Genomic DNA, 13,926 nt, shown 5'->3' with positions numbered 1-13,926 from the left:
GACAAAATTTTGTGACATAAAAGAAGCAGCATGTTCATTCTTCTTGCGTTTTTGTCAACTTTTGTCAGCCACTGACAATCAATGAGGGGAAGAAAAACGCATGGCAAAACGCATGGTTACAAATTCTTTGCATTTTGCATACGTTTTACCCGCGGGTTTTGTCAACAAAAATGCAGCTCACAAACTTAATTCCAGAATGACAAAATCAATGCTGTAGTGATTTTGGGGTGTCGGTGTTTCTCTCTCCAAGCGCTATATACTCACCAATTACCGATGTGGCACAACGCGGCTGTCACACTGCTCCCACGGCCTTTCATTCTTCTTCCCGACCCGTTCATTAGCCTCGAATTGGTTGCAGTCAGACGCGCCTCCATGCTGAGTGACAACTGTCTGATTGCAACCAATCACAGCCTCTGGTGGGCGGGTCTATATCGTACAGTAGAATAAATAAATAATTTAAAAAATGGCGTGTCTTCCCCCCAGTTTTGAAACTTAGCCAAGATAAAGTCTCACAGCTGAGGGCTGGTATTCTGAGGCTGGGGAGACCCATGTTATTGGGAGCCCCCCAGCCTAAAAATATCAGCCAGCAGCCTCCCAGAATTGCCACATCCATTAGATGTGACAGTTCCAGGACTTTACTCGGCTCATCCTGATTAACCTGGTGTGGTGGCAATCGGGGTAATAAGGAGTTAATGGCAGCAGATAGCTGATCAGATAGCTTTTATACTGCACACAAGCAGACTTCTCTGATCAGAGGTAACTTCTAGGCTGCACAGTCAAAATCAGAACAAAGTTTGGCTTCTCTATAAAATAACTTCTATAAGATGTCAGACATAGGTAATGTGCCTCAGCTTTTTGTATGGTATAATTGTTATACCTCCAAATAGTGCAGTCTCGAAAAAATGGTAAGATAGTAGCTGTAAACTGTTTAATCCAATAACTCACAGGACACATCCTCTCTGCTGATCATCTGCTATGCTCAATGCCCCTCTCAATATTCGCATAGTGACAGTACCGCTTTGTTCCTTACACAGTACGTTTGACCATAAGTTAAAGTTTTCTTACAAAATAATTACTCCCCATCTATGAGTAATTTTTCCTTTTCTTTGCCTTAATCCAGTAATAATAGCCCCTTTGTTCAACCTCAAAGTAACAGTAGCCTACATAAGGTAGTAATTGCCCCCTTATGGCCCTTAAACGACCTTATGTGTGCTACTATTCAATAATTATGCCCATTCTGTGCGGCAGCCTATATGCGGACCCATCATCTGTTAAGCTTGTGACACACTAAATTGAATGGTTATACAGCAATCGGAAGATGCTTTGCTCCATCATAGAGTTCCCAATAGACAAGGATTTAGTGTAATGTGGCAGTTGCCTGGTGATCCAGTGCATCAAATCTTTAACAGGATTATACAATTAGCTTACTGTATGTAATGATCTCTCCAACTCGTAACGAGCAGTTGATGCTCAGATGAGCACGACTTGCGTACCCAAGGACAATAAAAGTCAATGGAGAACTCAAGCACTTTTCCAGAAGAGTTACCGGAAAAATGCTTGAGTTCCCCATTGAGTTCCATTATACTCGATTGTTGAGTCATGCCCATCTGAATATCCAACTGCTCATTACAAGTACTGTGCACCCGAGCTCGCTCATCACTAGATTTGACTAAACATAATGTATATTGCCTGTATTTATAGTTTATTTTTTATTCTGCAGGAAAGAACAAGCCAATGTACTGTACCAGAACATCACTATCGTGGAACCTCTCCTAATCCAGCAATATGAACACGTCATCAGAAACTTTGTTCGCGAGATCAGACTTCAAAGCACAGAAATGGAAAATTTGGCTATTGCTGTAAAAAGGTACTTTATGCTTCATTAAAGGGAACCTGTCATCAGAAATTTCGCCCAAAAGCTAAAAGATTCCCCCTCTGCAGCTCCTGGGCTGCATTCTAGGAAGGTCCCTGTTATTATTGTGCCCCATGTGAGACCAAAATAAAGCCTTTATAAAGTTCTACCTTTTTGTATGCAGCTTCTGTAAATCCGTCACGGGGGCGGGCTCTCTGCCGTCCGTTATTCTGCCTCCTGGTCCTGTATGCCGCCCCCATCGCTCCTTTCCATATCTGATGCACCGCCCACTGCTCCAGCCATCCCCACGCATGCCCAGTGCCAGTCTCACAGGACTGAGCAGTGTGACCGCTGGTGACGTGTGCGCAGGCAAGTGATTATGGACGGGACTGTGACTGTTATCAGCAAGTACCCGGCCATAATCTCTTGAGCGCGCAAACCTCTCCAGCATTCACACTGAGCTCAGTGTAGATGCTAGACTGTATGGGCTGCTTCCAGGGATGACGTCCCTTTGTCATGTGATAGTATTTCGAACACGCCCCTATCACATGACAAAGGGACGTCAGTCTAGCATCTACACTGAGCTCAGTGTGAATGCTGGAGAGGTTTGCGCGCTCAAGAGATTATGGCCGGGTACTTGCTGATAACAGTCACAGTCCCGTCCATAATCACTTGCCTGCGCACACGTCACCAGCGGTCACACTGCTCAGTCCTGTGAGACTGGCACTGGGCATGCGCGGGGATGGCTGGAGCAGTGGGCGGTGCATCAGATATGGAAAGGAGCGATGGGGGCGGCATACAGGACCAGGAGGCAGAATAACGGACGGCAGAGAGCCCGCCCCCGTGACGGATTTACAGAAGCTGCATACAAAAAGGTAGAACTTTATAAAGGCTTTATTTTGGTCTCACATGGGGCACAATAATAACAGGGACCTTCCTAGAATGCAGCCCAGGAACTGCAGAGGGGGAATCTTTTAGCTTTTGGGCGAAATTTCTGATGACAGGTTCCCTTTAAAATGTATTTCAAATGTGTTTTCCAACTATAATAATTGCTGTGAAAATAAGCTGATATTGTGGGTTTAGTGACCTTCATGTGTGTGATCCATAGTGACTTATTCACTTTTTATATCTCCTCAATGTCATGCTAAAGATGTGTTGCTACAACGTTTCAATGATGAAATTCAATGTATACGGTATATGTATATCTGCAATTTATGGTGTATGACTCAAGTTCGCCTCTACTGCTGCTCCCAGTCTTTCTTGACAGATTGCAGCGGAGACGTCACATTTACAGTGAACATAACTGTGGCCAATCAGCAGGATTTAGTGGCATGTACTATATGTAGAAGACAAGACTAGGCTTCATATTCTCATAGTATACCGTAATGCTAAAATACTGCACTGTTCAAATTTCATACAGACCAAAGAAAAAGGAGCGACAGTACTAATTACGGAGGGGCAGTGCCAGTCCCGAAGGTGAATATAATATTTTTTCACCTACTGGGACCATTAATAAGGGATTGTCCATTGGTAGACAACTGTTCTAAATAAGTCGTCTCCAACCTTTTTTAGTAGTTCAGGTGTCCGTCTGCAGAAAACGTATATGTGCAAAAATGGTGCAAGACTGAACACACGCTAACGGAGTCTGCTCCATTATAGTCAATGGCCCTGTCGGCGCATGGGTCCGAAACACGTTTTACGGGGTGGGGGAGGAGTGGTTCAGACGGATGCCCCGACGGGACCACTGAACGTAAGTATAAACGCAATGTGAAAGGGGCCTAATTCTGAAAAATTACTAAACCACGAAAGACAACTTGAAAAAAGACGTAAATCATTTGATGAGTCTGTAGGAAATAATTTATGACGGATAACTGTCCAAAGCAAGGTCCATAGTACCAAATTTAAACATGCCAAAGGAATAACCTAGGCAAATCAATGGATATGCACTTACTGGCTGGTAGTATTATAGACTCGATTATGATTTCCGTGTGTTTGGTGATATTTGTACCCACGCCGGCGCCTACTAAATCCTAACACTGAGCAGTGCAGTATTACATTGAGAAGATAATATCTCGTTACATTGCTAAAGCATTTTGTGTAGTTGGAAAGTCCTCCTTTCTGTCAATAAATGAAAGTAAGGGAAGAATTTTCCAGTTTTTGTTTGCTGATGGTTTTGATTTTCAATTGTAGAGCCCAGGACAAAGCAGCTATGCAGCTGAGTGAGCTAGAAGAGGAGATGGATCATCGGATACAGGCTGCCGAGAGCCGGATAAAGAAAGAGGTTGGCAGGTCCTTTATTTTAAGCCATAGATATTCATTGTAAAGTAAGACCCTTGAACTCAGATATTTCACTGTAAGGGTATGAAGAACACTTATGATTTGTTGTAAGGACTCACATACAGTACCATATGCTGCAATTGTCTTCAACATTGATGGTAGGACTATTTGTCCTTAAAGGTGATAAGTCTTATCCCCTGTAGGGGAGCAAGTTGCTCCTCGCATTTACCTGTATTTCATGGCACCTTAGCTTTTTTCCTCCTCTGGGCACTTGCATTTCCTTTCTATATTTTTATAATGCTATCCACCTCAACCAAAACACTTTTTGGAATTGGGTCCATACCAGCGATTTCCAGTTTGCATATTCCATGAACTATGGTAGATTGACTTTCAAACAAGCTAACACAACCGGGACACTGGATGTAATGGTCAATGTCCAGTTACTTAGGACATCTTCCTCACACCAGGTGGGTTTGTGAAGATACCCCTTCGAATTATACCGTAATTATCATTATTTTGACAACACTGTTTCAATTTTTAATCCTCAATTATTCAAGTTCACAAAAGGGCTTCCTAATATATTTCTACTACTTTTGGCTTTCAGTAAAATTGTTATTGTTGAACTAGACGTTAAAGGTGTATTTCCGTGGGTCGATTATTTATTTATAGCAGTGTTTATTTGCTCATGTATCAGCACAGCTGCTCTACTGCACTTAGTTTCTCTTTATGTGCTTTTCTCCTTTTCTATAACGTGTTTTCTCTGCCCTCCTTGAGACTGTACATGCTTTATCACTTCCCAACTCTGTGAACAACCATCTTCCCTTCTCTATTTCTAACATTAATGGAAGTTATGGAGGAACAGACACCTCTGCCAAATTTGTAACTTTCTTGTAAAACACTGAGGACTAAAAGTTTGTAGCAGCAAAATCTTAGAACATTTACAATAGTGACTCTTTAGACAATTGCATAATATAATATTTAATAAAAAAAATTGTAAAGGTGTACATATACTTTAACATGCTGTATGATATCCAAGTTATGGGATACTATACATAATGTATTTGTATGACATCTAGCAAAAAATATTCTGAGTCTTTTAATAACATAAGTATACCTAATATTATATCAATGTGCATCTGGCAGAGATAATGGTTACATTGTAGCCATACTAAGAATACAGGTTTCAGAGACTTTCTGAGGCATTTCTTGCTCCTTATAAGAAATCCCTGCAAGATCTTGCTAAACATAGTTGTTCTCTTACTTTCGCTTTTACTATATTTTTAAGTCTAGTCTACAAAAATCAAGTACATTTCTATGTTACATTTTTCCAAACTACCCTATTCAAAGCAATAAAGTAAAGACTTACCGTATTTTTCGCTTTATAAGACGCACCTGATTATAAGACGCACCCCCAAATTTGGTGAAGGAAAAGAGAATTTTTTTTTTAATGGTAAATGGGGTCCATCTTATAATGCCAGTGTCCCTCTAACAAATCATATAGGGTATATATCCCTCATAGCCCCCATCCTAAAATTAGCCCCCTTAATCTGGATATGGCCCCCTTATATTGAATATAGCCCCCTTGTGATGGCACACGTTCCCCTGTGCTGCCTATGGCCCCCTATGGATTGCATACATTCCCCTGTGCTGCCTATGGCCCCCTATGGATTGCATACATTCCCCTGTGCTGCCTATGGTCCCCTATGGATTGCACACGTTCCCCTGTGTTAGATAACGCCCCCATAGTGCTGCCCATGGCCCCTATATAGATTGCACAAGTCCCCCTGTGTTAGATATCGCCCCCATAGTGCTGCCCATGGCCCCTATATAGATCGCACAAGTCCCCCTGTGTTAGATATCGCCCCCATAGTGTTGCCCATGGCCCATATATAGATCGCACAAGTCCCCCTGTGTTAGATATCGCCCCCATAGGGCTGCCCATGGCCCCTATAGATCGCACAAGTCCCCTTGTGTTAGATATCGCCCCCAGGCTGCTGCCCATAGTAAAATAAAACACTCTTTCCTTACCTCCTCCAGCGTTTATCTCCCTCCTGTCTCCCTCCGTGCTTCTCTTCCTTACTTCCTGGTTCTCAGTGCGGTCATGTGATCGGCACAGCAGACTGAGATCTCTGCCTGCCTGATCACAGTGGAAGCAGGGACACTGGGAGAAACGCTGGAGGGGGTAAGTAAAGCTTTTTTATTTTAGAATGAGCAGCAGCCTGGGGGCCAAATCTAACACAGGGGGGGCATGTACCATCACAGGGGCACGCGGGCTCATATAATATGCACCGCTCCCCCAGCCCATCACTGCATGCGATTTCAGCACCATTGGAGATGGACAGCGGCTGTGCATATTATATGAGCGGGAGCAGGAGATCAAAGGCTGCAGCCCGCAGCGTTCCCCTGCGCTCCAGAGCTGCTGCCCCCACCTCCCCTGGACCCTGCAGTATACATACTGTATATATATACACTTTAACAAGATTCCCGGTGCCGACATTGGCCACACAGCCCCAAAGCATGATGGAACCTCCACCAAATTTTACTGTGGGTAGCAAGTGCTTTTCTTGGAATGCCGTGTTTTTTTTGCCTCCATGCATAACGCCTTTTTGTATGACCAAACAACTCAATCTTTGTTTCATCAGTCCACAAGACCTTCTTCCAAAATGTAACTGGCTTGTCCAAATGTGCTTTTGCATACCTCAGGCGACTCTGTTTGTGGCATGCTTGCAGAAACGGCTTCTTTCGCATCACTCTCCCATACAGCTTCTCTTTGTGCAACGTGCGTTGTATTGTTGACCGATGCACATTGACACCATCTGCAGCAAGATGAAGCTGCAGGTCTTTGGAGGTGGTCTGTGGATTGTCCTTGACTGTTCTCACCATTCTTCTTCTTTGCCTTTCTGATATTTTTGTTGGCCTGCCACTTCTGGGCTTAACAAGAACTGTACCTGTGTTCTTCCATTTCCTTACTATGTTCCTCACAGAGGAAACTAACAGTTTAAATCTCTGAGACAACTTTTTCTATCCTTCCCCTGAACAACTATGTTGAATAATCTTTGTTTTCAGATCATTTGAGAGTTGTTTTGAGGAGCCCATGGTGCCACTCTTCATAGGAGATTCAAATAGGAGAACAACTTGCAAGTGGCCACCTTAAATACCTTTTCTCATGATTGGATACACCTGCCTATGAAGTTCAAAGCTCAATGAGGTTACAAAACCAATTTAGTGCTTTAGTAAGTCAGTAAAAAGTAGTTAGGAGTGTTCAAATCAAGAAATTGATAAGGGTGCCCATACTTTTGCACTGGTCAAATTTTGTTTAAATGCGGATTGCACATTTTCTGTTAGTATAATAAACCTCATTTCAATCCAGAAATATTACTCAGTCCATCAGTTATTAGATATATGAAACTGAAATAGCTGTTGCAAAACCCCAAATTGTTATAAAGAAAAAAGGTTAACATTAATAGTGGTGCCCAAACGTTTTCATATGACTGTAAAGACATTTTCAGGCAGATGTCCATATGGACTGTTTAGATAGTTGTTTATATTTATTAGGTCTTTCAGAAACAATTTTTTACTTATAGGTATACAGAATTAGTTTTGTGACAGTATATACCCACTAATAAATAAAACGTACATTTTATCAGAATATATTAAAAAACAAAAAAAGAAGAAAAAAGAAACAATGACACAAAAACTGGGTTGTCACTCCGTTAATACACCTCCTAAAAATATACCAAGAGGTCATAAATAATTAATTATTTCATAGATATGGGTTGTACAAATAACAGGATATAGGAATAAACTCATATAGATATAGGACACTATAAACAGTCCCTAGTGAGATCTGTTCCTTCCTGTCAATGAAGTACACCCTTATTTCAGCAATGCCCCATTCCTCGGCGGCTTTCCCTCTTCTCGCCCTCTCCTCCCTACCTAAATCCAGTCAATATAATGAACCTAACGGGTTGGGGCAATACACAATTCTAAAGAAGGTTTATACCAACTGATCCAAAAGGATCTCTCAATACAGAGTAATTAATTTTCTCAACACACAAACATTTTCGTAAGTATATTGTATTCCACACCATTCCTCAGTGAGGCACTAATTAATTCAGTTTGGGAGACAAATAACTGTATCAACCAAATCTATTCTGAAATGTCCCTCATATCAATTGCCCCTACTTGACAGTGGAGTAAAACATCCTACTTTATACGATGCCCCCATTCCTCGGCGGCTTTGCCTCTTTTTTTCCCTAATTCCCCAATTCAGGTAAACAGGGCTTCCATATGTATATATAGGGAAAAAAACAATATACTGTAGTGGAAAAAACTTTTTACATATCTATAATTTCTCACTCCCACGTGTATTGTGACATCCTTTTTCTTCTATAATTTCACATCTCTTATCTAGACGCGTTTATCTCCATCCCCATGATAGATGGAGTTCATCAGGAGAGTAAAAGAGTAGCATGATAGCCTCTTCCAATACTGTGGCCTTCCAGGATCAGAATGGTATGACATGTTTGTTTTTCCTTTTTTTTTTTTTTTAATATATTCTAATAAAATGTATGTTTCATTTATTAGTGGGTATATTTATTAGATCCCTTTTAAATGGTCTTTCAAAAATTAAATTAAATGGTCACTGTCATTTCAACAAACTGTGCAGATGTAAGGAGAGGGACATACTGTCCTCGTTCCCCCTTGAAAACAAGAGTACTGTTATGATGTGTAATGGGACATGCGTTATTAGTGATAGATTGTATTTTGCCCAACAGTAGGGAGAGTTACGGATAATGTTTGGACTAGTCCAGAGCGGGAGGGGCTAAAATGAAAGGGACAGAGACAGTTTCCTGCCAGGAGATCAGATAGGGCTCAGTGTGCAGTAAAAGCAGACCTATAGTGGGCATGGCCGCATGAAATGGGTGTCACTGACGTGAGTGGAGACCGAGACAGTGGATAATGGCCCCAAGTTTATAACTCAGAGATAATGAGGCAGAACGGAAGAGAGAACGTAAAACGAACAGAGTGCCTCGGGCGTTAGTGCCAAAGTATCAGAAGAAGAGAAGCTACCGTAATTACCGCCATATTGACAAACTAGTTCCTCTAAGAGGGATGAAGAGGCGGAATCGTGGGTTGACAATAGGACTTTCACTAACTGGACTGTAGTATTGTGATGTGGTGAAGGAAACAAAACTAGTTGAGGCAGAAACAAGTAAACTTGAAGAAGTGAAGCGACTGTGTGTGAAGATGCTCTGTGTCATGAAGGAAATGTTCTTTAAGCTGTGTACCCACTATCTACTGTACATAATTCCCACCAAGTTACCGTTTAGTAAAAAGTTTATTTTTGAGTGGTGGTCTCTCTCATTGAACTGGTCAACATGTGCTCCTGGACAGCTGAAGCCACCAACATCATGCAGCCTAAGGGTGTAGTGCTCCCATAAGTACAAGTCCACACACCTAGCCAGGACCCTCACCTTCATGTAACATACCAGGCCCATGGCTACCATCCTGCACCATGCTTCACAGACATCAATAGTAGCGGCAAATATATGAGACTTTGTAATATATGTTATATTATGCTTCACTTTTTCCTCCTTTACTCCTAAACTTAGTATCCACTTTAAAAAAAAAATATTAAAACACTGCTTTAAAGCAAGCGGATTGCCAACACAGGTTATGCCTCCTATTATACTCTATGGAGATGAGAGGGTGAGGAGGTCTAAAGAGCACTCAGCACAGTGAGAGACAAGCAGGCTCCGACAAACACAAGCAGATAGAACTGCATCTTGAAACAACTGTTTCACCTCACTCCAGTGCTGGATTCTCAGCCACACTGCTTGGGGGGAGCTGGGGTGGTGTTTTAAATATAAGTCCCCTGGCCCATGTCATCTACTCACCTTTTGGCGCACTCCAGCGGGGGGGGGGGAGGGTTTGGGGGGGTTTCAGCCGGGGTGATGTTTTAAATATAAGTCCCCCGGCCCATGTCATCTATTCACCTTCCGGCGCACTTCAGTGGGGGGGGGGGGGGTTTGGGGGGTTTTAGCTGGGGTGGTGTTTTAAATAGAAGTCCCCTGGCCCATGTCATCTACCCACCCTCTGGCACACTCCAGTAGGGCGGGGGGGGGGGGTTTGGGGGTATCAGCTGGGGGTGTTTTAAATGTAAGTCCCCCGGCCATGTCATCTACTCACCTTCTGACGCAATCCAGCGGGGGGGAGGGGTTGAGGGTTTCAGCTGGGGTGGTGTTTTAAATGTAAGTCCCCTGGCCCATGTCATCTACTCACTTTCTGGCATTCCAGTGGGGGAAAGAGGTTGGGGGCTTTCAGCTGGAGTGGCGTTTTCAATATAAGTCCCCTGGCCCATGTCATCTACTCACCCTCTGGCGCACTTCAGCGGGGGCGGGGGATGGGTTTGGGTTTTTTTTGGCTGGGGTGGTGTTTTAAATGTAGTCCCCCGGCCCATGTCATCTACTCACCTTCTGACGCACTCCAGCGGGGGGGAGCGGGAATTTGGGGGTTTCAGTTGGGGTGGTATTTTAAATGTAAGTCCCCTATCCCATGTCATCTCACCTTCTGCTGTACTCCAGCGGGTGGGGGGGTTTGGGGGATTTCATTTGGGGTGGCGTTTTAAATGTATGTCCCCTGGCCCATGTCATCTACTCACTTTCTGGCACTCCAGTGGGGGGGGGGATGTTGGGGGCTTTCAGCTGGAGTGGCGTTTTCAATATAAGACCCCCTGGCCCATGTCATCTACTCACCTTCTGGTGTCTTCACCAGGCTCTCATAGAACTGCATTGATTTGTGAACTCCAGTGCACTCCATGGAACACTGGAGCTGTAGGCAGGTCACAAATCTCTGAGACTGACCAGAACAACGATGAAAGTAGGTGAAGCTGCTGGATGGTGAGTATATGACAGGGGTCAGAGGAGTTAGATTTAAAGCACCACTCCAGCAGTGCCATAGAAAAGCACTGGAGTTCAGCCCAGGAAAATTCCTTTATGTGCAATGTGTTTTACATTATCTTTACACGACAGTCTATATGTATTTATTGCCTTTCGTTACACATTGTATAGATAGTTATTTCTATTTCACCCAGATGGGTAACTGCCGGTGCATCCAAAGACAACACGCTCACAGATATCTGCCTAGAAGGTAAACATCTCAGGATGGGGAGTTCCTGCTTGACTACACTTGGCGCATTAAGAAATTTGTTACCTCTTTGAACACAAACAGTTTACTAGTTGCTATGTGCTGAGGGCAGTGTCTTTGGTACTTTACTACGTTCAGTCCATTTATTTTTGGCTAAAAACTGAATCAAACAAAAAGGCGTCTTGGGACATAAAGACGACGGTATGCATAAGGTAGAAAATAAGACCAAGTAAATGGGTCATAAAAACATACAATACTAGAGGAGATCCGTTACTCATTAACTCCATGCAGATGAGGATGCAATGCAGGTGGTGGGACACGGTGGCATATTACTAGAATATAGTGGTATTTTATGATTACGGATCCAACCTCTAGGATAGTTTTTATCCTCATCCAGAAAAGTGGGACACTTTTTTCTCACTTGTCATCCGTGTACAATCCGTTTTTTTACTCAGCAGCTATCAATCTATTCCAGGACCATTTTGTTTCCCATCTTACAGAATTGTAATTTATCCATATAAATCGGATGCCATACTGATGGTCCGAATGGCGCCAGATTTTTTTCTTGCACTGTACTGATTTCAGAATCAAATCACAGGGAGATAATGAAATGCCATTTTTTGAAAATGCTCACTTCTAGTCATTGGGTTGTGCAGGGGGCTGATCGGTCAGTAAGCGAGGCTGTGATCACTCACCCAGCAGTGTGACTGACAGCCTGCTCCACAGCAAGTGTGCAGAATGGGATGTCAGTGAATGTGAGGTGACTGGTGGCTGTTATAGATCCCCACATCAGCTTAATGACTGACGTGAGCAGCTGCAAGAAAAATAAAACTTCATTTTCCACCTGTAGGTGTTCTTCCATTAAACTAGCCTAGCATGATTTCAACGCTATTTACATGCAAATTACCACACTGATGCATTGCTGACCCGGCTGTCAGTCAGTGCCAGGAAATGCTTCCAGCCGCCGCTCACTGTGCTGCCCGCAGTGACCATAGCCATGCCAAAACACCACTAAGGGCTCGTTCACATTAGCATATAACACGGATGAGTGCTATGCGATGTTTTATCGAATACTTGGCCCAATGTTTTACTATGGGGCAGTGCAGATCTGCAATTTGTTTCTCATGCCAATTCAGCTCATAAGGGAAAAACCTGGTGACAGGTTCCCTTTTAGCTGCAGATACCCTTAAACAGATTATTTGGCGCTGCTCACTCCTATGTAGGCGGTGAGTGGTGCAAATGTTGTTCCAACCCCTCATATCTGTAAGACATGTAAACGATCAGCAGGTATTGTGCATGTGTCTTGTTCCTTACTTTAGTCTACCACTTTTAAAGGGCTTGTCCTCTTTTACAAAATACTAATCCCCATGTTCAGTTTGTTATCAAAAAACAAAACACACTTTACTCAGTGTTCCAGGATTCACCGTTCAGTTTTTAGTGCAGCTACTTTGCTGACATCACGTGAATAGCGCTGCAGCCAATCACTTATCTCAGTGGCACCCTGCGGAGTATTCCATCTACATGCGCAGAGCCGCTGAGTTGTTGATTGGCTTTGACAGAAGTAGCGGAATCTCTGCAGTGGAACTCTGGATGTTTTTTTTTTTTTTAAGAACAAACTGTATCTAGGAATTAGGATTTTCTGAAAGGGGACAACCCTTTTAAATCTTAAGATACTGCAGGATAAATTGTGATGCAATATTTGTTTACGAAACATAAATCCATCATGTTCCATGATGTGACCCAATGCTTATCTACTGGTACCGAGATTCCCCCTCCATTGTTGAGGCAGAGCTGGAGAGCCTTTTGGTTTCACCAATCCTTGATTTGGCAACAAAAATTACTTATTTTTTCTTTTAATGATATATTTGAATTTAGAAGAGATATATTAATATAAAGCGAGGTAATTTGTAAAAATGTATTTTGTAGCTGGTGGGGCTTTTGTAGAAAAATGGAGAAATCAGAACGTAGCAGTCTAACTATTGACAGTCCAGCGATGGCCAGTTTCCAACTCATGTCTAGTGGTTCCTACCTTTAGTTCCTAGTAGAGGAAATTCTGTCTGAATCATTATGACGTAGGCTGAGTACCTGAACAGCAGTATCAGAGGCTTTGCTTGGAAAAGGTGTTTTTTCTAGATACAGTTCGTAGAGTAAACGGATACACCTATAAGGCAAATTGTGTGTGCCTGCCTAGTCTTTACTTTGTGGGCTGGTAGTACGCTGCACATCTGTGTGAGCCTAGTAAACTCCTCTCTTACACAGAAACACAAGACCTGTTGCTAGACTACATAGGATACAACATATCATTGATGTTCATGATCACCCTATAACTATAATTACTATGACAGGGCTCTAGGTAGCATTATTGGTCACATTTTGTGGATTGAAATATGGGCCAATATTATACTAATTCTATATTATTATTTCATATTAGAGGTCTGGTAAATGCTATTATTGTATGGATGTATTTGGATCACCAATAATGGACCTTCTTCAGGGCAAGCAAGGTGTACTGCTATTGAGGGCCAGAGAAAGGGCCCAATCTTCACCTGCTGTTGGCAGTCACCCTACAGACAATAATGTGCTGAAATCTGGCCAACATATCCCATACTGCCCAAGCCTTATATTTCCTCTTCTCCTGTTAATTAATT

General features: G+C 42.7%; 1 protein-coding gene across 1 annotated transcript in view; it reads left to right on the top strand.

The window, feature by feature from the left end:
- Window positions 1-13,926, top strand: part of RASEF (RAS and EF-hand domain containing) — a 128,979-nt gene that overhangs the window by 40,737 nt on the left and 74,316 nt on the right. Inside the window, exons 2-3 of the mRNA XM_075340344.1 lie at window positions 1,721-1,867; window positions 4,043-4,133. Of these exons, the coding sequence (XP_075196459.1) occupies window positions 1,721-1,867; window positions 4,043-4,133 (238 nt within the window). The remainder of the gene's footprint in view (window positions 1-1,720; window positions 1,868-4,042; window positions 4,134-13,926) is intronic.

The sequence above is a fragment of the Anomaloglossus baeobatrachus genome, chromosome 1 (genome assembly GCF_048569485.1).
Source record: "Anomaloglossus baeobatrachus isolate aAnoBae1 chromosome 1, aAnoBae1.hap1, whole genome shotgun sequence".
Lineage (NCBI taxonomy): Eukaryota > Metazoa > Chordata > Amphibia > Anura > Aromobatidae > Anomaloglossus > Anomaloglossus baeobatrachus.
This window is presented reverse-complemented; position numbering and strand designations above follow the sequence as displayed.